Source organism: Primulina huaijiensis, chromosome 5 (assembly GCF_012295235.1).
Source record: "Primulina huaijiensis isolate GDHJ02 chromosome 5, ASM1229523v2, whole genome shotgun sequence".
In the NCBI taxonomy this organism is placed as follows: domain Eukaryota; kingdom Viridiplantae; phylum Streptophyta; class Magnoliopsida; order Lamiales; family Gesneriaceae; genus Primulina; species Primulina huaijiensis.
In genome coordinates, this window is record NC_133310.1 from 17,240,930 (window position 1) to 17,262,418 (window position 21,489).

General features: G+C 31.9%; 2 protein-coding genes across 4 annotated transcripts; one reads left to right on the plus strand and one right to left on the minus strand.

Annotated features, from left to right (window-relative positions):
- Positions 1 to 1,330: 1,330 nt before the first annotated feature.
- LOC140976720 (uncharacterized) lies at positions 1,331 to 5,143 on the minus strand. 3 transcript variants are annotated; one of them, XM_073440986.1, is made up of 6 exons: positions 4,843 to 5,137; positions 4,020 to 4,172; positions 3,582 to 3,728; positions 2,907 to 3,059; positions 2,160 to 2,282; positions 1,336 to 1,580 (listed from the first exon to the last, which is right to left on the minus strand). In XM_073440986.1, the coding sequence occupies exons 1-6, from the start codon at positions 4,969 to 4,971 to the stop codon at positions 1,503 to 1,505; spliced, it is 783 nt and encodes a 260-aa protein (XP_073297087.1). In that variant the 5' UTR covers positions 4,972 to 5,137; the 3' UTR covers positions 1,336 to 1,502. The 3 variants fall into 3 exon arrangements, with proteins under 3 accessions (XP_073297088.1, XP_073297089.1, XP_073297087.1); XM_073440987.1 differs by lacking the exon at positions 3,582 to 3,728 and having other exon boundaries at positions 1,331 to 1,580; positions 4,843 to 5,143; XM_073440988.1 differs by lacking the exon at positions 2,907 to 3,059 and having other exon boundaries at positions 1,332 to 1,580; positions 4,843 to 5,141.
- Positions 5,144 to 13,374: 8,231 nt separating this feature from the next.
- LOC140976723 (protein neprosin-like) lies at positions 13,375 to 20,955 on the plus strand. The gene is made up of 7 exons (XM_073440989.1): positions 13,375 to 13,835; positions 13,967 to 14,053; positions 14,309 to 14,524; positions 14,931 to 15,095; positions 15,449 to 15,502; positions 15,898 to 16,044; positions 20,535 to 20,955. Exons 1-7 carry the CDS (start codon positions 13,623 to 13,625, stop codon positions 20,910 to 20,912), a joined length of 1,260 nt encoding a protein of 419 aa, XP_073297090.1. The 5' UTR covers positions 13,375 to 13,622; the 3' UTR covers positions 20,913 to 20,955.
- Positions 20,956 to 21,489: the final 534 nt, after the last annotated feature.

A 21,489-nucleotide genomic window follows, 5' to 3' on the forward strand; every position in this document is an offset into this window, starting at 1 on the left:
CCCCCACTCCTTATATGGTTAGCCATGAGTTCAGATAACTAAAAGATATCGATTTTATCCTTACATCTTAAATCCTCACATTCTTCGAGGACTAACTGACTATCTAAAATCGTATTCATAAGAGTTTGGTACGTATCTCCCTTCATAGTCCGCCATTTGATTCTCGGCATAATCTGACAATTGTTTACTATGCTTCTACCTTTAAGGAAAATATCTAAGATTAATATTATATGTTGGGCCGTTAAGCATTCTCTTGGTATGGCCTTACAATTTTTTACAACTACATAGGTCTTGTCTCTTTACAAGAAAGTGATTGATTTGACTTATATTATGATCACCCCTAAAGGTTACTAAATGACTCTCCCTCTTCCTATAGAAAATGTTAATTATCCCTAGATCACTAGCTGAGGCAAATTTTACAACAGAAACCACCATATTATTTTTGAATCCCAATGCCTTGACCTCCATGGACCCTCTCATACCCAACTCTATTCTTACCTACATGGCCATTTAAATCTCTACATAATATATTTTCCTTATGGGGATTTTACTAACTACATCTCCTAGATAGTCCCAAAATTCCGTATTAGCCTCATCATCTAATCCTACTCCTACCTCTGGTTCTAAGGCTAAAGTGATACTCCAAATTCTATATCCAAACCTCCTAACTGCTACAACTGCATCTCTATAGGCTTTATCCATCACTATTCTCACTCCATTTTTAGTTTGATCTATTCGTGAACAGAAAAGTTTAAAACCTTCTCATAATTCTTTAATATTGCTTTCCTTCCACTTTACTCTTGAAGACAAGCTATGTTTACCTTCATTCTTCGCATGTCATCCACTAACTCCATTGACTTCTCCGCCAATGTTCTTATGTTGTAAAAGACTAATATAATCTTCCCAATTCTAATATGAACTAGCTTATTTACTTGCCTTGTGCAGTAAAGTGTGAAAACCCTTTATCACTGCAACCAAGTTCCGCTACAGCGTGCCTATGAGATTTCGTATAGTAGTTTTTCATACTACTATGAGAATAAACATTTTAATAATTTTGTAAAGTAAATCAATTAGACATGAAATTTTAATATGAAACTCATACTGCGTTTCTTAATTTTACAGAATTAATTTTCTTCCTTCATATTTCTTTTAAACTAATTTACTTTCTGTAAGATAAAACAACCCCCTCAAAAGTATTATGAATTTTAAAATTGTTAAATATAAAATGTATTTTTAAATCACAAGAAGCGTTATAATTAGAATATTATAGCTCCTATTAATTATTAATCAATTTTTTTATTATTAAATTTGAGTTAAAGAGATATTTCTAACGAGTTTCGAACCCAATATTTACAAAATTTGAAAATGTATAGGAGAGAATATAGGAGAACATGGCTTCAATAGTAAGTGGAAAATTTCCCGTTACACATATGTACTCAGGTTTACTTAAGCATGTATAGAATCTCTATATGCCAGTGCTTCTTACCAGCTTAAGGTCATCATCAATCCCTAAAGTTAGCTGGAACCTTATCTTCTGCAAAATACTCCTTTCTAACGTCATCCGCCGAGCAAAATTTCACCTACAAATCATAATCATAAGCGAACAAATATGACAGTATGGCAAGTGAGGAAATGAAAATGAATGTCGGATATATGCACAACTGTGTTCGTTGCCGTAAGAGAAACTATATCTACTAACAACTGTTACTCCCTAATGATCTTCTCCCCATGAATTTCTCCAACTGGTACATCTTAGCAATCAAACATGTAATATTAACTCTAATTCTGGTTATAGGATCGAGCACATCTATTATAACAATAACTAACAGTGATTAACAATGATGTAGGTTAGATCTATTAGAATGTGTGGCAGTCGATCGCTCTAATACAGAAGCAGCTTCACAGGTCAATACAGACTTGTTGCTTCTCAACAATATTGATGGAGAATATTCATCAGAAACACCAAGATGAAAACTTATCAGACCCGGTACTAGATAAATTAATCCAGTAAAAGCAATTTAACCCACAACATGGAATCTAGGGGAACTAAGCAAGGATGAGACGGCATGTGGTTTGAGATGTTTAGCACATAAACCTTGAATAAGATGGTAAAAATGTTTCAAGAACATAAAAGCTAAAGTATCATAAGAGATGCTCACCAAAGATGCATAAGATTTCAACAAAGGCTTAATCAGCTGCCAAACTGGTTTAAATATAAATGGAGCATCCACGAAAAGAACTTGACCTAATCGCCTCGGATAATAGCAGTAGAATGCGTCAAACTGCACGTGGACAGGTATTTGTAAGATATTTCATCCCTGGTGTTCCACTTCCACAAGAATTAATAACCTTTACCGAGAATGGGAAAAAGTAAAAGAAACAAGCCAGGAAAGAGTCAAAATACTTGGTACACAACTCCACACCAAATATATATCGGTGGCAATGACCAAAAGAAAATATATGAAGAAGAATGAAGCTGAAAGAGCTAGGATGTCATCAACAAATACACGGTCAACAAAGTTGAATAATTTATATTAATGAAGTTCGCTAATCAGTAGTTGGAGGATGTGAGACTACTCTGAAAGTTGTACATTCCTGAAAAAGGAACAGGTTTTACAAACGTGACATGGGAAACACCATTTCTTTTCCATTTTATCGTTTCGTCGCAGATAGGTACCATGAAGCAAACTATTTACCCAGATAGTGAGAACATTTAGAAATTGGTTCAGACCCATCAAACAAAATATTGTTTTTGGCCACAACGCATATGAAGCAAATTAGTAACCCAGCAGTGAAAACCCAGCTTCAAGACACAGTAACAACAAACTGGAAAATTATTCAGACCTAAACCACAAAATAAGGCGCAGTTAGAAAGATTGCAAAACACTATATATACAGGCATTTACCACAAATGCTATGAAATTAATATCAACATTTTGTGTCCTGAATTCTCGAAGATCAATAATGCCAAGTATTTCCTGCTTTCCGTCTGGAAATTTGCTTAGTGCCTTCTCAATCATATATACACAGAGCTGTTGATCTTCAATCACGTCCTGCTTCTGTGTCAATGTATATGATGAATATCAAATTAACTAAGCATGAAGACTACATATTCTCATCTGATAAAGACATTTTTTTGAAGGACTTGTGTGTCAAAAACATTTAATTTGTTTCACATCTATGTTAATGTGTAATGACATATAAACCTATTGGCCCATGGCAACTTGAGTAGTCAATTCAATTTCAGTATGGGTTTAAAGTTTGTGTTGACTGATAAACAAGGTGGTATAAGTTAAATTCACTTAAAGTGTATGCCAGAGTTTTCACATAAAATATTTTACTAATAAGTCGAATATAATACAAATAATGAGGTTTACCTACCTGTACTAAAAAAAACATTTAAAAGGGTGAATCCAATACTCAGTTATGTGGCCAAAAGGCGGTTTTCTATAAGAAAAAGGGCTTCAACTTCTTAAAAACAATTTATATGGCTCCTTTTAATTTTTCGAATAACAAACAGTCACAGAAACAATGGGTTGAGAGTAAAAATAAGTATTAGGCAGTTCATGCAATAGATTTACCCCTGGAAAATGTTTGGAGACATCTACTATTAGCACTGGTCTGTCATAAACGTCAAGATAATCATGCACGTAAGCTTTTCCAGATTCCACAACCCTCTTCACCGATTCTTCCGACAATTCAGATACACCAAATTCATGCCGCCATCTCTGTTTATGAAATTTCACATTGTACATGAATCAACAAAGAATAATCTCTATAAGCATGAAAAAGTAAGGGGGTCTCACAGAAACTGTATGCGCGGGGATTTTTTTATTTATTTTCTTATTTTAGCAACAAAAGAAAATATCTTCATGAGCAACGGGAAAATTTTGGCGTCCAGGTTTGGGATAGAAAAGAAACAGAGGAAACGGGAACAAGCTTCCAGGGTTTGACATCCATCAAGCTAGGAGATTGGACTTGAATGTATCAGAATAACAGAGACTACGAATAAGAATTACAATTGCTTTGGTCAATTTGGAGACAGTGTCATCCACAGAAAACCGTCGGTCCTTCAGAAACCAAAGAATCATCTCTTCATCATCTCTTCCATTTTTGCCCACTGGAAGACTACTATATTCTTTCTCAAGCTTTACTTTGACTGCTGCCACCAACTGCAGCATGCAAGAGTTGATTAGGGACACAAACTGCCAAACTCCTAAATAATGAAAAGGATAGATAGAAGCGACCGAGTAACCTCAAAAACATAATAGTGAGCAAGGAGTTAAATGCTCCCTTAAGCTGCGTTTGGTTGGCTGTTTTTGAATTTGAAGCAGGAGTTCGAATCAAACCATTCGAAAATCTATCCTTTAAAATGTTTACAAAAATACACTTGAACAAAAGGTGGAAAAATAGAATACCGAACTAACTTCTTTGAATTTGAAATTCAGTCATTTCAATCCACCTACCCAAATGTAACTTTAGGTTGTTTTCGAATTGAAGAATTCGGCCTGGAATCCTTAGCTTGTAAGTCATCATTTTAAGAATAATAATTCAGAATTTCAAAGCAAAATAAAAATGATAAATTTATTAGCCTAACTATGGATTTTAATCCAATCCATTTCGTTTGGAAACCTATGAGGAAACCAAGAATTATTAAACCCTCATTTAAACAGTAACTGGAACAAACTCTCCAATTTCACCTCTAAATTTGAACCAGAATTTAACAGCAAACAAATTAGAAAACCACAACGAAAGAAAATTCAGAGGAAAAGCAGCATTAACTTTAGTGGAACATTCTCAGAACACACACACAAAACACCCGAAAAATCGCAACGAAATTACCCTGCGAGCATTCTCCGGATTCACAGAACAATTTCGAACACAAAGCATGAAATGCTGAGTTGGTTTCTTCGAACGGATAGAGATAAGCTTCAAATGGAGTGGATGGGGGAGCCTAAGGCACTGCGACATTTCATCAAACAGATTGTAATCTGCTCTAACTTAGCTCAAGGTTTCCCGAGGAACGCGGACCGCGGATCAAACCTTACTCCAATCACCCAAGCATTTCAAATTTCTAATCCAATTTCTTTTTAGCATATTTACAAAAACTCTTATAATCATCACAGATTATGTTTGACGAATTTGTTACCCAATCCTATCCATATTGCTTACATTTTATATATCTGAAAAAAATATTTATTATATATTTCGATCATAAATTTTCATAATTTAATATTTATTCTGAACATTTTTTTTAAATAATTGTTTATTTTATTTAATAAATATACTTTATTTTTGTATAATTAGATTTTCAGATTAAATCGTATATACGAGACATATTTTGTTATTATATATTTAAATTAATTTTTTTTTAATTTTCTTAAAAAAAATTTAAAAAAAATTCAATTATGGTTAAAAATTTTCGGGTTAGCTCGGGTTCGGGTTCGGGTTCGGTTTGGGTTGAGAAATTTTTGAATAGCACTATTGTTCAACCCAACTCAATCCAATCCAACCGAATTTACACCCCTACCAAATATAAACCGGATCAATCCGAAGTGCCCTTTTTTTGAGTGGGAAGAAGAGATTGTGTATTTATTTTCCGACGGTTTCTTTGTTTCTTGATTTGGGCTGTAAAGTGCTTTTGCTTTTCTTGTTGGGCCAAACCAGACCACTCGGACCTTTGGATCTTCAAATTTTACTTCATGCAAATGATTCTTGTTGCAAATTTGTTCTTGTTTTTAGAATTTGTTAATTAAGTAAAAATAATTTTTTCTTAAACCGAAATTAATCCCTGGTCACATAATAACTTCTCACATAATTCATTAAAGTCGCCCATAGTTAGAATCATTAAGACACACATATTATTAATCTTACTTAATTTAAACTTCGAAATCTTTTAATTTTTAAAATTGAGTAACTCCTAATACTAAATTAATTTAAAATTAATATATATAAAATTTTAAAAAAATTGGGCACCCCTGCTTTATGTTGCTCCGCCACTACATGGAGCTTCAATTAACTTAATTGATAGGATATACATCTACGTGTGATAGGATAAGTAAACGATTAATAATTAGAGTGATTAAAAAATGAGATGTATGGATTAATAGTATGGTGTGATAAATAACATGGTGTTTAGTATGATTTTAAAATGATGGATTAATTTTGTAAATTTTATTGTAATGACCAAAATACCCCAAATGTTAATTAAATATATATTCTTAAAATAATTGGATTAATAATTAATATTTATAATTATAATTTACATTTATTAAAATTAATTTAAATATATTTATTAGAAATAAATTTGTAAATATGCATTTACTTTAATAATTAAAATAGCAATAATATTTTGAATGTTAATTTAAATAAAGTTTTAGTAATAATTACAATATTATTGTTTTTTCTTAAAATAATTATAAATATTCTTAAAATAATTTGATAGATAATTAAATATTTATAATTATAATTTATGTTTATTAAAATTAATTTAAATATATTTATTAGAAATATATTTGAAAATATTACGGTAATCATTAAACACAATAAATTAGAATTTAATAAATATTTATTTTCATAAGAGATAAGAGGATAAAAATGTAATTTGTGGTGTGTTGATAACTTATCCCACTTAATCTGTTTGATTAATAATCAAATAATTAATCATAAAATTAGGTCTTAAACCGGGTCAAAATTATTATTAATATATCTTAAAATTTTAGCCAAACATTAGATAACTATGTGATTATTCATCTATCCTTAGTTAATCACATCAACCAAACACACCCTAAAAGAATGAAAATTAATAATCTCCATATGTGAATGCTCTTGAAAATTGTAAAGAACATAGATGTATATATGACATTAAAATTTAATCTTGGAGTATGTTCTACTCAACTTTTTTGACAGCCTTCCCAATTTATCATAACAAATAGTTATAATTCTACTTATTTAAAAAATAAAGATAAAAAGAGAGAATGAATGTGTCATTATTTATTTTTTAGTGCGAACAATGAGACATTAGTTGATTACATATTTTTATTTTATTCGAAGTTTGGCCGAAGTTCAACAAAGCTAGATAAGCCAAAAACTAATAACAAATATCAATACGAACGACATTGTTGTTCTAAATTGTTTAAAAACTAATAACAAATATCAATACAAACGACATTGTTGTTCTAAATTGTTTAAATTATTATTCATTCAAAGAAGCCCAAATATTCAAACTCCAATAAATGCGTAATTTATGTGGGATTAATTGTGGAATTGAAAATGGTAACTCTCATTCATGCTAGCCAACCAACCAACTTCGCAAAAAGTATGTAATGTGTGTGCACAAAAAATAATAATAAATAAATAAAAATGGCAGACTCTATTGTTGGGAAACGAGAGTGACGTGTAATTGGCCAATATTCCTCAAAGTTCCTAAATTCCTTTGCTGATGAGAATGTGAGTGGCTCTTTTCATAAAATAAGAGAAGAGATACCCAAAATTATTTATAAATAAATAAATTGATGATAATGAAAATTAAATAGCAAGAATGAGGAGGGCCTCTACCTACTATAGCAGACGATAGTATAAACTATTGAATATATAATTAGAAAGAGACTGAATTCGATTTAGTAGGGAGTCCGCGATGGTCTCACGATTATTTATCTGTGAGACAGGTCAACCCTACCGATATTCACAATAAAAAGTAATACTCTTAGCATAAAAAGTAATATTTTTTCATAGATGACCCAAATAAGATAACAGTCTCACAAAATACGACATGTGAGACCGTCTCACACAAGTTTTTGTCTTCAGTGGATAGATCAAATAAATGATTCAATTTATTAGGATAAATAATAATTGGGTCATGATCCGACTCAATATTATATTTAATCAGGCAACGGATTAATGTTTATATCGGATATGAAATTGCTTTGAACGTTACTCACACAGCGATATGTAATAATAATAATAATTAACCACATTTTGTACGAAAATTTTGAAATGTTGATCAAATAATTATTTGAAGAGGGAATTCAATGGGTAGGCTCTTTCAATAATTTTGGTGGTTGGATGCCACAGAATGTTATTTAATTTAAGCAGCAAAAAGCGTCAGCCTCGCTTAAAAATGACATCACAGGTCATTGGACATGACGTCGATATTCAAGAAAAGGGGACAATAAATCATGAAATAAGGATCGCCACAATTCGTAGGCTCAACTTGTGGGATATAAAGGTTTGAAATTCTTGATATGAGATAATAATTAATATATATATATATATATAGCATAATTATTTTTAATTTTTATTTTTTTAAACTCGAATGTGAATAAAGTGAAGACATAAAGTCTTATATTTCGTATCAAATAATAAAATTATAATATTTACAAATTTTATTTGTACCACATTAAAATTAGAAGCAATAAAATTTCCACTTTTTAACCCCTTGATCGATAAAAAAAATTTGGAATTCTACTTTATTGTTAATTATTTTTTTAAAAAAAATAAAATTTGAAATCTCCCTCCCAAATTCCTCATATACACCAGAGTCGCAAACTCGCACGACTGATTCATCTGTCCATATTCTGCATCCTTCCCAAAAAATTTGGATAAATTATTCGAAGGTAAATGTGTGATGTGATTGACCATCGGGTAGCTCCAAGCCTCGAATCAACCCAAAGCTGGGAAGTTGTAATAATTATTATTGGATAGATCAATCGAAATATATTTGTTTGTGTTGTTATACAATTTAAAATATTTGAATAATATTATTATCAACAATTATAATTTTTATTAAAATAACAAACGATTCAGTGCTACATTTTCATATCTATTTATTAACGTTTGGTTGAATGATAAAATTATGAAATGATTAAGGGATAAATGATAAAAAAAAAAATGATTGAAGTAGAAATATAATATATAATGATAAAATAATATTATGTTTGGTATGATTATTAAGAATGAGATAATTAAGAATTTTTTGATAAATTGACAAAATTACCCATCCACTTCGGCGACGACGACGGTGTGGTGGCTGACGGCGGGCAGTCGGCCGGCCGGAGGTGGTCGTCGGCATGCGGCGGCGGTCTGCCGCAGTCGCGGCGGTCGTCGGTCGGCGGCGGCGGCGGTCGGTGGCGAGAAATAGTGGTGATCTCAGGGGGTGAGGATTGATTATTTATGCCAATAGATATAACTTAATCATTTATAAGAATGATTGACTTGATTAAATAAAAATCCTACCAAACATGAGATTAGGTAATTAAAAAATCATAAATCCACCTAATCCCTCTTACCAAACGTAGTCTAAATATTACACATGTGACTTGTACTTAGAAAAAAAAATGTATTCTTCGTAAAAGAAAATGGTACAGTAATCATGACTAGTCAGAGACAAGCATGTGTTCGAATTGAAGATGGTCCAACATGAAATTAAAATCTGGAGATTAATTCTTTATTTGTCTTCTTTTTTTTTTTTCCTGATGGTAAATGCTTGATAATATAACAAATATCTAGTTTGCATAAAAGAAATTAGTTGATAAAATTTTTAACATTGAAAGTCATAGTTTAGATGCAACAACTTTGATCAAATAAATGACTTATATTGTAAATGTTTATAGATCCCCCGTTGGAATCCGAAACAGATAAGCCAAATGTCTTGACTATGCATATTTTTGTTTGAAAGATGAGGTGATGAACAATATGTAATATCTGGCTGATAAATGTTGAAAATATTTATCAAGATATCAAATCATATCCTATTAAGTGGAACATATGATAATAATGAATAAAGATTTAATTATACAAAAACTTTATATTATCTAATAGTCATATATATTTATAGGGATTTAGAAGTGGAAAATTTTATCTTCATAAGTTTATCGTATTTTGAAATACAAAACATCTCATTATGATGATCTACAATAATTAATTCAAATTTACTCGATGATGATACTATTTTTCTATATATAGTGGTATTTGATGTCTCTAAGCATACGCCAAAAGTTATATAAAACCATCTATAGTGAGGTTTGGAGTGTTTATAAAACTCTCAAGCAATTATAAGATATTTAAGGAGGTGTTCAAGACTTTGTTCAATTCAACGGGAAGTAATAATTCGATCTATTTTTCTCATTCAGTATCATTTTATTTAGTACCAAACATGAATACATTCATAGTTGGTATCAGAGCGAGCTTTAACTTTGTCTTGACATGATTAAGATTTTCTTTTTTGAAAAATACAAATTTATTTATGTGCAATTTTCGAAATTCAACCAAAATTCGACAAAAAATCTTACCATTGAAATCAACCAAATTAGTCGCCGTACAGAACCCAACTCTGGCGATTGAATTCATTAGCCGAAAGCCCACATCGGGGCGACCAACTATGTCATTCGTCGGAGAACGAAGTCGGTGTCTTGGCAGTAAAATCTCGCCTTCAGCCAACACGATTTTTCTGTCTGTTTTGACCGATTTCTGTCTGATCTCCGACCATTCATGCAGCAGCGATGGAAAGGAAAGGTCGTCAAAGATGAGCCTATCACGATGTGATGACATCAGACCATGGCATGCCGTTGTTTGTTCGAAAATTACATACCCGCCGCCGCCTGCACGATTTCAAAACAAGAAGAATTAATTTTCATTTTCCGGCCATGTTCACTGTAGAAGAGTTGTCGGACGAGGTCGATCTTTCATTAGTCGATGGTCGACAATTTCACCGGAGAAGGTGGCAGGAAGATGATTCCATTTTGGGGCTAGGGTGTTGGTGTTTCAAAAATTAGGGTTTTGAATTTGGAGATTTTTAAAAATTGGGGGTTTTAAAATTTTAAATATTTTTTTATTGCTTAAAATTTTAAAATTTTGATTTTTGAAATATTATATTTTCAAAATTATGGATATTTTGCATGTTTAAATTTTTTTTGGATAAGATATGTCAAATATTGTGATTTATTCATTTATCTTGCATGAAATTATATATTATGGTTTTAAAAAATTTCAAATATTAAATTATATTTAGTTTCATAATTTTTTATGAACAAATTAAATTAAATTTGGCTGATAAATATCAATAATATGGATACTTAAGTAATAATAATTATGAAATACACATGAAAACATAAGTTGAATGTTTTCATCATAGAGCAATTTAAATTGTCTTAACTTGCACTGGTGTCCCGAGAAACGTCGTTATGTCTAGAACTTAAGTATTTAAAGGACCTTAACATCACCTATTTCCTGATAGTACTCTTGGAAATTGTTGATTGTGTTATTAAATAATTATTATATAAAGAATTAAGTGAAGCCGAAATTTTGTCCAATGAATCGTATAATTTTAAAAAGAATTGGGGTTTAGCCACAACACCCATAATTATGAAAAATTATAGTAGAAAAAATTATGATTAATTATGTAAATGTGATAAATTTTATCTCATAGAGACTTTTATTATATTTATATGATTAATTAGGATAAAATTTAAAAAATATATTTTTCTTAATTTACCCACATGAGCTAAGAAAAATTATTTTGATAGTTTATTATAAAGTGACATAAAATTTAATTGAATTAAAACTTTAGTCCAAATGCAAGTTTGATGTCACTATATTTTTTTGTATATGATTTACATTAGTAAAATATGACATTTTTAAATTACTTAAAATATTTTGAGCTTAATTTTTCTAATATAAATTGTGATATCCCCTAACTTAAGGGTGATAATTAAAAAGTCAGAAAGAAAAAAATTCATTCAAATAGGGTAAATGTATATTGACTATGCCATGAGGAAAGACAGACCACCTACTATAAATGAATTCAGCATATCCGATGAGCTTGAACTTTATGAAAACAGGAGCGATTTAATCTCATCTGCGTTATGTTCATAAAGAGTAAGATCTCTGCTGTTATTTGTAGTTCGATTGAAGGGCATGAAAAAGTCAATGACCTACTTAAGGAAATTGATGAATAATTTGCAACTTCATATGCCAACACCTTAATAATGGAGTTTTCATCACTAAGGTTCACTAGCGTAAAAGGCGTGTGGGAGCACATCATGAAGATGAAGGACATAGCGGCTCAATTGAAAACACTTGAGTGAAAATATTTGGTTCTTTTCTTGTGCATTTAATTTTATGCACTCTTACACAATAATATGGACCTTTCAAAATTTCCTAAAACATAAGGATAATTGGTCAAACAAGGAATTGATGACTATGTGTGTTCACATAGAAATAAGGTTGTTGATAGAAACAAGTGATAATGTTTTTATGACTGCACCAAAAAAGTCTAAGAAGCAAGCTAAAGTCAATGGAAAATAGAAAGGAAAAATTTCACTCGAAAATTGACATCAATAAGTTACCGTACCAAAAAATACCGAATTTTAAAGTAACGAGGGAGTTGAAACACATAAACAAGATGGCTAAGTAGGGGTGGGGAAAAATACAAAATTTTCGATATATCGAGGTTACCGTACTGAAAAATATCGATTTCACCGAATTTTTAAACACCTTATGATATCGATACTGAAATTTTCGACGGTATGAAATTTAAAATTTTTGGTATACATTGAAATAATATATATAAATTAAAAAATATATAATATATTTAAATAATAAAATTATTTTTTTAAAAAAATACAACGTATTTTTACTATATAAAACGATATATACCGATCTCGTGCCGAAATATCGATATATCCAAATATTTCGGTATAATTGATATGTTAATTTCGATATGATATAAGATATGTATTTTTTGATATGATATGTTACTGTATACCATCCATGTTGCTAAGAGACTGAAAAATTAAAATAGCTTATAATGAAAACAAAACTTGTGTGAGACGACCTCATTGATCGTATTTTGTGAGACAGATATCTTATTTGGGTCATCTATGAAAAANAAAAAAAAAAAAAAAAAAAAAAAAAAAAAAAAAAAAAAAAAAAAAAAACTGTGGCATCTGGGATTTTCCTAGAATTGAGCGTTAATTCTGTCACATCAATTTTTTTTCTCCAACCCGATAAAAGTAAAAAAATATTTTTTGGGAGAAGCGCCCTGGACAAAAATAAAAATTTGTCGGCCTCTGAAAACACCACTCGTAAAAAAAATTAAGATCCTTTTGAATTTTCACCACTACTCTCTTGCGGTAAATGTGAGCTAAAAAATAAACTTGTTGGGGTGCCTTGAATGTTCCCTTTACGTCGGAACAATCAGTCTACAAGACTCCTCGACGACCCACTTGTATCACAGCTTCCTTCCACTGTGAAATAAAAAATTGGAATTCTTTCAGTCTAATTTCATACAACTGATAGATGATTAAAGAATAAACTAAAGATGAATCCAATCTCAATATTTGGGAAAAAAGTGCTCGCAGATAGTGAGAGGAGTGTGCATGTTAGAGAGAAGGGTATGTCCACTATCTGTCAAACATGTGCCCAAAAGAAGTAATGAAATGATCAGAGAGCGCAAATGTGTTTTGTTTTAACTTTTCTATTGCGTGCCACACTTTGTTGTAGTACAAAGAAAAACTCGACTCGGTTTTATTGTCATTACAAGACAATCTACAAATGAATACAAACGCAACCTAGTTCTGCCTCAAGAAACAGACAAGCACACGAATACACCACCTGCCAGATATATGGCTTTTTCTCATTCCATCTTTTTCAAATTTCTAGCAGCTTTCTTTGTTATTGCTTCTTCTCTCAGTAGTCATGTTTTCTCCGGCGCCAACCTCGCCGGTATCCATTTACGGGCTAATCAAACGTTCCGGCCGCGGAACGAGTTGCATAAGTTGAGGAGAATAAGGAGTTACCTTAAAAAGATCAACAAGCAAGCGGTCAAGACAGTTAAGGTTGTTATGTATTCTGGTTTATGAGTCTTTCACTACGAGGTCCGAGTTTTCGTGAATTTCCTTTTCTTTCTCTTGAATAATTGGGCTGACTCTTTATAGTTTTTTGCGTTTATTTTATAACTTGTTTGTAGAGTCCTTATGGTGATGTAATAGATTGTGTTTTAGCTCATCATCAACCAGCATTTGATCATCCTAAGCTCAAAGGACAGAAGCCACTGGTACTGTTATTCTTTCTCCTTTTTCATATATATTTAATTTCTTGGTTATTGGTTATAATTTAGAACATTACATATATATCTATATTCTTGATCATGTTACATTTAATTTTTGTGACTAGATGGATGATATATAGGAGAAAATATCAAACGGGCTGTTTTAAATTTACTCAAATTTCAACTGTACATGTCAAAATATCAATTCTCGATCCTTGAAAAAACAAAAATTCAAAAATCTTTTGTTTTGCTTGATTGCAGGAGCCACCTGACAGACCAAAGAGCAATGCGTCCAATATCGACTCCATTACAGGAATATTTCAATCATGGATCGACAACGGTGAATCGTGCCCGGAAGGAAGCATTCCGATAAGAAGAACAGCAGAGAAAGATGTTCTGAGGGCTAGTTCGATTCAAAGATTCGGTAAAAAAATCGCTAGGGGCGTTCGACGAGACACGATGAGTAGAGATCACGAGGTTAGATATATCATTAAAGTTCTTGATTCTGTATTTTATAGTGTCTCTACGTATATTATGTTTTCTCTCATCAAGGAAATTTCTCATTTACGTGACATAATATATCGTTTGCTGCATATATAGTTTTACGTCAGTATAATTATTATGTTATATGAAAAATAATCTCATTACTTATTTATTTAATAAAATTAAATCAAGAAAAACCACGACTACAGTTATTATAAATCTATTCGAAGTTCCCTAGACCCAAAAAAATATAAATTAAAATTTGGAAAAATAAAAATCAACCGTATATCACAGTCTTCTGATGTAATTTTTGAGAATATTTTGGAAAAAAAAACTTTTAAAACAAAAGCATATTATGTTGATGAATTATTGATCAGTACTAGTGCTTGCATCGATACAGCATGCAGTTGCATTTGTGAATGGAGAGGAGTACTACGGAGCCAAGGCCAGCCTGAACGTGTGGGCGCCCCGCGTGACAGATGAATACGAATTCAGTCTCTCTCAATTATGGCTTATCTCTGGTTCCTTTGGTCGTGATCTCAACACCATTGAAGCCGGTTGGCAGGTCTGTACCTATATATATATATATATATATATATATATATATATATAATGCCCGATAATTTAATCGAGTGAACGATCGCAGTAACCAGGATTTCAAATGCTCACCTAATTTGTCCATAAAGGACATGGATGATAATAACTCTCGAATTCATTTGTTGTCTTCATTTTACCATGGGATTTGGGTTAATTGACCGTAAAACAATTATTATATGTAATACTTTGATTATTAATATATATATATGTTAACTTTCATGGGATCACATGATCTAACGATATTGAAATAGAGAGAGAAATAATCTTAGTGTAACATAGATTAACCCCGATAAAACTAATGTTACTATGTGCCATTTGCAGATCAGCCCGGAATTGTATGGAGACAACTATCCTAGGTTTTTCACGTATTGGACAGTTAGTATTAATTTGTGACAATATAATTATATACATATATATATGTGTGTGTGTGTGTGTACAGTGATTGTTGCTCCCACTGTTCCATTCATCTAGGCTGAATTTCTTTTTTCATCCTTCTCGGTTATAAAGTTCGGTTTCTATATTTAGTATTCATTTCCTTACTCTTTTATCAATATAGCCCTATTTAAAATCGTTTACTTGTAAAAAATTTACGTCTAAAATCTTCATTAAATAAAGGAAAAATAGTAAAACTGTTTTATAAAATGCACCTTTCCAAACAATTTCTCAGTTTGCAAGAAAATATACATAAACCTAAATGAGTGGGGACGGAGGGAGCACAATCAAAACAAGGCTATAACTATATTACTGACGGAAAGTGTGGGAATTAACAGACGGATGCATACCAAGAAACAGGATGTTACAATTTACTATGTTCCGGATTTGTGCAAATTAACAACAGAATTGCCATTGGAGCAGCAATCTCTCCAAGGTCATCTTACAGTTCTAGGCAATTCGATATCGGCATTATGATATGGAAGGTATGCAAAGTTTTTCCATTATTTTTTACGAATTGAAGATGAATTTGTTACAATTGGATCTTAAAGCCAGCACTGAGTCTTAAACTTGACACTCAACATTCTCATGTATGCAGTCGATGGCTTGTCATTAGCTTTACAAAGTATTTAGTTGACCCACAACAAAATTTTTTATTAATAGATTTACTAAGGTGCTTAATTAGTGAATGTTGTATCTTCCACGCTTTGTTTTTTTGGATGTTTTCTAATAAAATATGGCATGATTCTTTTCTTTCTGAAGGGCATGCTTTGATTCTCTTTCTCGCAAAAACAATATTATTACTTAGAAGCTTTGGAATCTCAATACTATTCTTAATTCCATGTAAGTTCTTTCCAACTTTCTAGCGAAAAACTAGGTTTTCGTGTACACGTCTCATGTTGTAGTACCATTTTCTCATACCCAAGATGCAGCAGAAGTTTAAAAATTTTGTTTCGACGCTAAAAAACGTTCCTTGTACATCATATGAATTTAAACATTCATAGGGTGTTTAGAATTGCTAACTTTTGCGTATTTGACGCTGGCTCCAAATTACTCCAGATCTTAAGCTGTGATAGTCTTTATTGTATATCCTTTAGAACGGATCTCCTTCCTTTTGATCGCCTAATCAAGTATAAGATCGGAGACACTGTTATTTGTTTGGATCGCGTTAGAGATCTCAAACAATTTCTGTGTTGAGATTAGGACACCCGAATTTCAGAAATCTGGAGTTGGTGCAACGGCAACGAGGTAGCGGTGGAGGAAGCACACGGTCGAAAATTTTTCTTCAAAATTTTCGTTTTGGCCGAGAGGTTTTTTGAGGAGAGGAGAAATTTTGTTGTGTATTTTTGTGTCTTATATGGTGTGTTATGTGTTATCATCTTTTGATAACATATTTATTAAAATACAATGTTACTGGGATTAGGAATCCTAGTTTTTTCATTAATTAAATTATCATATTATTATATCATGAATTAATCAACTTTTGATAATCCATTATATATTTATATACACATTTATATCTCCAGACAAAGTGTGTATATATATATATATATATACACACACACACACATGCACATATACTATATGCATAAACATATATTTAAAATTAAATAATCATTATTTAATTTACTTAATTAACTTATTAGTTAATTAATTCTAGACTTCTCTATAATGTTTTATGAGAATTTATATATATTAATAGTTACTACTGCAAATATTCCAAATTCACTAATTATATAATTATGAACTCATTAAAACTTTGATCGACGATTTGACAGTACCAATGATACAAATTTTGTTTATATAATGAAAATTAAAAAATTTCGAAGATCAAATTTTCTATGGATCCATTTTTGGTAGCTGATAATTTTGTGAATTTCTTCAACAAAACTGACAGTTCCATTGATCTCCTTACTCAATTAGCAGTTAAACTAACTTCTATTTTTTCCTTCCTATGGAATTGTTGCGTAATTTCCACTCGCAAGCACATGATTGTCAAGTTTTAATATATGGAAGTAAAGTATCGTTCTCACGAGGAGTGTATAACTAAAAATATATCAGTGCTTGTAATTAAAATAGTCATGACTTTATCTAGAAAAATCAAATAAAGGTTTGGTTTGCTGAAAATTAATTAATCGCAAATAAATATTAATCTAATCACCGAATCGAGAAATTATCAATGAGAGAAAATATCTATAGGAGTGATTTCACTGAGTTTCCACGATAATTATTCCTGGTTGAATTTATATCCATGAATTCCAATTATTCAATGGCCAAGAACACTTAATTATTTTATTCCCCCTTCCCAAGTGACGAATAAATTGTATCATTCAAACTTCGATCCATACATTCCTAATAAGAATCTAGGTTTAAATGCACACAATATCCTTACCTAGGCCTCGCTAAAGTTATACGCCTTCCGAACGATATAAACATTCAACAACGTGTCTCTAATGATCTAGAATCCTAGTCCCTCTCCTGAGTTGTAGAATCAATCAGACAACAAAAAATTTATGGCCAGTAAATTGCAGTCGAATAAACACAATTAAACCACAAAAATTCAATCATATAAACAACCACGTCAGATTATCGTATCCACAAAGCTACATCATCCTCTAGACTAGAAAATTAGTTTATATCGAAATCTAAACAAAAACAAAACATGTTTGAAGATTTAGACATCACAACCCAAGAAATTAAAGAAGTGAAAGATTAGATGACAAATCAGAAGTGACGTCTCTGTCCCCAGATTCGTCGTTCTTCGTCTTCATGATCGATCTTCGCGTTCCAGATCTTCGTCTCATGCGTCATCTTATCTCTCGTGTCAATTTCTCTCCAAAAACGGTTTTCCTTTGCTTTGAAACCCTATTCCTTCTTTTATATCTCGTAACGGGTCGTAAATCGAAGCCCATTTGCTTGTTCTCGCCGCCATTAGCGCCGCCCGTCTCTCGAAGGTGTGGCGCCGCGGCGCTGCTCTAGGCGCTTGGTGCTCAGTGGTCTAGCACTGCAGCGCTGATGGTTAGCTTCTAGGCTCTTGTCTTTCGGTCATTCAGGCGTTGCGACGCTGATGTATAGCGCCTAGGCGCTTGGTCTGATCCTTGAAGCCTTAGCGTTGCAGCGCTTGATCCTTGGCGTTGCGGCCCTTGTCCACCAACATTTCACGCTCAAAACAACTCTAGTCGCCATTAATCGTCCAATAGTGGTTTATCTCATGCACGACACAAAAACAACAGATACCAACATAATTCTGTCCGAAACTAACATAATTCACGTGGATTCTTATATAAATTAAGTGCAATTCTTGCACTTGTCAGGATTCAACTTGTAAGCTCCTTTATAAGCATTTTGTTTGATCTCCATCAAACTACAATCATCAAATTCAACTCCTTAAACTTTGACTATCTGAACGGGAACATAGAATCTGTTACTTTTGTAACCTTAAATAGTTTAAGAATATAGCTAGTTGTGGGTTCATATCTCCATGTGATTCAGAATAACATTTATTCTTATTTGGACATGCCCTAAATAGCCACATTCTTTTCATCAACACCCAAGAATATCAGAACTCATTTCTACTTGCACCCAATAGATCATGTTAAGAGCGTCTACTAGCATCGATCCATGATCCCCTATGTGTCGCTAATACTGCTGCATGAACCTTAAGTTTTGATTAGTGTACAGTACGGTCCTTTCAACTCATATATCATGATCCAATCTGCAACCATTGGTATATTGAGAGTTGCATATGAATTCGATAACGATGTAATGTATCTTTGAGTAATAATAGTGACATGGTATTTGCAACTGAGGAAACACCTTTTCAAAATGCACATGTCTTAATTTGCCCAGAGATTCCTCGCACTATTAACTCAATAGATCACCTAAGATATCTTCGTTCGAAGGCAAACGATGAATTCCCAACTACAATGCATTTTCTTCTACGTATACCAAAACTACACCCAATCTCGCCACCTTATTACTCTCAATGAAGTTGGTAAACGGATCAAAGTGCATGTTAGTACATAGAGTTTATACATTGTCCTGAGTCTAAGGACTAATGATGTACAATCATAACCACATACTATTTCACTCGATAAATGATAACCACTTGGACTGTCCGAGGGAGGGTTGTTCAGTCCATTATCAAATGATCACTCATCTGTATGAATGGACATCTTCATTTCCTTACCAGTGAAAATGATGTTTACATCACATATGTTAGTCTAAAGTTCAAGCGACCTTTATCCTAATTTTTTAGGCGACTGATTCGACTAGGAACGTGTTTAGAATTATGATACACTTCCTAATGAGTTTCATGATCTTATGTTAAGAGGCAGACATCATGGTATCTATTATATATTTAAGGATTTTATCTATATAACTTGAATGAGTATAAAAATAAAGTAAATGTTATAATTAGATAAAACCATAAAATATATTAAAATAAAGATTGTTTTTACATTAAAACCAATAAAACCCAAATCATAAGTTGGTTAACTGGACACGTATTCTAATGATATCAAGATATTAGAGCCAATGAAGTCAAATAAATGTGGAATCTAGTAAAAGAAAAAACAAAATTTTACTATATACTAAGCAAGTTTATTTGGACGCCCGAATTTTTTGAAAATAATTAACCTTTTTGTGCTCAAATCAGAGTCCTTATTTATGCTTAATTTATTGGTTCGAGATTGTTTCTATTAATTGAAAATTCAATTTTTATGAAGCTTCATATAGTAAGCTCGTTTAAGATTGAATTTATTTCTAAAAGTGATATAGATGTTTAAATTTGCACATTGAAAGTACTTGGATATTATAGAATAAAATAATTCATGTTTATACATATCTATTGCGCTACTTCTAACAAAACTCAAGTTCGGATAATTTGGAATCATCAAATAATGTTTGAGTTTGCTTGCAACAAGCAATGGTTAACTCTGCTAATCTACTACGGCTTCTTGTGACTTGTTTCCAGGATCCGAAACACGGACACTGGTGGCTCGAATTCGGACCCGGGCTCCTTGTGGGGTATTGGCCATCGTTCATGTTTAGTCACTTACAAGGGCACGCAAGCATGATTCAATTTGGAGGAGAAATAGTGAACACTAGATCAATGGGATCCCACACATCAACACAAATGGGAAGCGGGCATTTTGCAGACGAAGGATTCCGAAAAGCATCCTATTTCAGGAATTTGCAAGTTGTTGATTGGGATAATAACTTGATCCCTTTATCCAATCTTCATCTTTTGGCCGATCATCCCAATTGCTACAACATAAAAGCCGGGAAAAATAGCGTTTGGGGCAATTATTTTTACTACGGAGGCCCCGGAAGAAACTCCAGGTGTCCATAAAAAAATTTCATTTCCATATAAAGATATATCATTTTCTTCACGAGTACGTTCACAAACTCCGCCAGATACGGATACACCCTCGTGATTCTACTATTTCTATAGTATACCAAATGAATATTTTGTTGCATATTTTATTATGAGATATGTAACAAGTACTCTGTTAGTATATTGGACTTCTCACGAATATCTGGTATGTTTTTAGTTTTTCTTGATTGGCAAGTGATATTTCCATTATGTTAATTCTTAGGGACCTTCGTTATTATTTTTTTTTTTTTGACTCTTGAGATATCATCCTAAGCTATTAGAGATTAGTCGTGTTTAAATTATTTTTTTCCTTGTAATAAATATCTTGTTCCCCTTCAATGTAAATTTGAGTTAAGAAACCGAAACTTTGTAAGATCAGAGGTACTATATATTTAAATTTAATTTCGTATAGTCCTTTCTCGTCTATCTGTTTATTCTTGTTTCTTGTTTGGTATACATTATGCAGGAGATATGATGTCATAAGTTTAGATATTGTCTTGACAAAGACTTACAATATTAGATATTTTTTTAAAAAATTATTAAATTAATATAT

Coding starts and splice junctions, on each gene's coding strand:
- LOC140976720 (XM_073440986.1), bottom strand. CDS start 4,971: ATGTCGCAGTGCCTTAGGCTCCCCCATCCACTCCATTTGAAGCTTATC. Junction 4,173..4,842: donor ATCCGGAGAATGCTCGCAGG/GTAATTTCGTTG, acceptor TGCATGCTGCAG/TTGGTGGCAGCAGTCAAAGT. Junction 3,060..3,581: donor TCTCCAAACATTTTCCAGGG/GTAAATCTATTG, acceptor ACATTGACACAG/AAGCAGGACGTGATTGAAGA.
- LOC140976723 (XM_073440989.1), top strand. CDS start 13,623: ATGGCTTTTTCTCATTCCATCTTTTTCAAATTTCTAGCAGCTTTCTTT. Junction 14,054..14,308: donor TCAAAGGACAGAAGCCACTG/GTACTGTTATTC, acceptor GCTTGATTGCAG/GAGCCACCTGACAGACCAAA. Junction 16,045..20,534: donor TCGGCATTATGATATGGAAG/GTATGCAAAGTT, acceptor ACTTGTTTCCAG/GATCCGAAACACGGACACTG.